At 62.3% G+C, this 395-nt stretch overlaps 1 protein-coding gene across 1 annotated transcript in view; it reads left to right on the top strand.

Annotated features, from left to right (window-relative positions):
* Window positions 1-395, top strand: part of LAMA5 (laminin, alpha 5) — a 47,980-nt gene that overhangs the window by 43,843 nt on the left and 3,742 nt on the right. The window contains exons 69-70 of the mRNA XM_010140977.1: window positions 1-42; window positions 233-393. The exon at window positions 1-42 is cut by the window's left edge and continues 3 nt beyond it. Coding sequence (XP_010139279.1) covers window positions 1-42; window positions 233-393 — 203 coding nt within the window. The remainder of the gene's footprint in view (window positions 43-232; window positions 394-395) is intronic.

Below are 395 nucleotides of genomic sequence, written 5' to 3'. Positions count from 1 at the left end.
ACGAGCCAGCATGAGGGGCTGCTCTACCACCACACCACCCAGGTGGGCACCTGCAGCCCCCCGGTGTCCCAGCAGCAGGGCAGAAACGTCTGCTCCCCCTTTGGGGGTTTTGGTGGGGCCAGGGGCTGAATCCCCAGTGAGATCTGCACCCTGAGCTCCTGGAGGGTGGTGAGGAAATGGCCCTTCCGTGGGGTTCAGCTGCTGAGCAGCAAGAGGGTGATGCTTTCTACAGGAGGGGACGTGCCAGGTGTCTCTCCAGAGGGGCCAGCTGGCCTTGAACCTGCTGGGAACCGAAGTCACCACTGAAAATGCTTATGGAGATGACAGGACCCACTACGTGGCCTTCTACAGCGATGCCCGTGGGTATGTGTCCTGGCGGTGTGCGGGAGTGGGTG

The sequence above is a fragment of the Buceros rhinoceros genome, unplaced genomic scaffold (genome assembly GCF_000710305.1).
Source record: "Buceros rhinoceros silvestris isolate BGI_N320 unplaced genomic scaffold, ASM71030v1 scaffold6688, whole genome shotgun sequence".
NCBI classification, from domain to species: domain Eukaryota; kingdom Metazoa; phylum Chordata; class Aves; order Bucerotiformes; family Bucerotidae; genus Buceros; species Buceros rhinoceros.
This window is presented reverse-complemented; position numbering and strand designations above follow the sequence as displayed.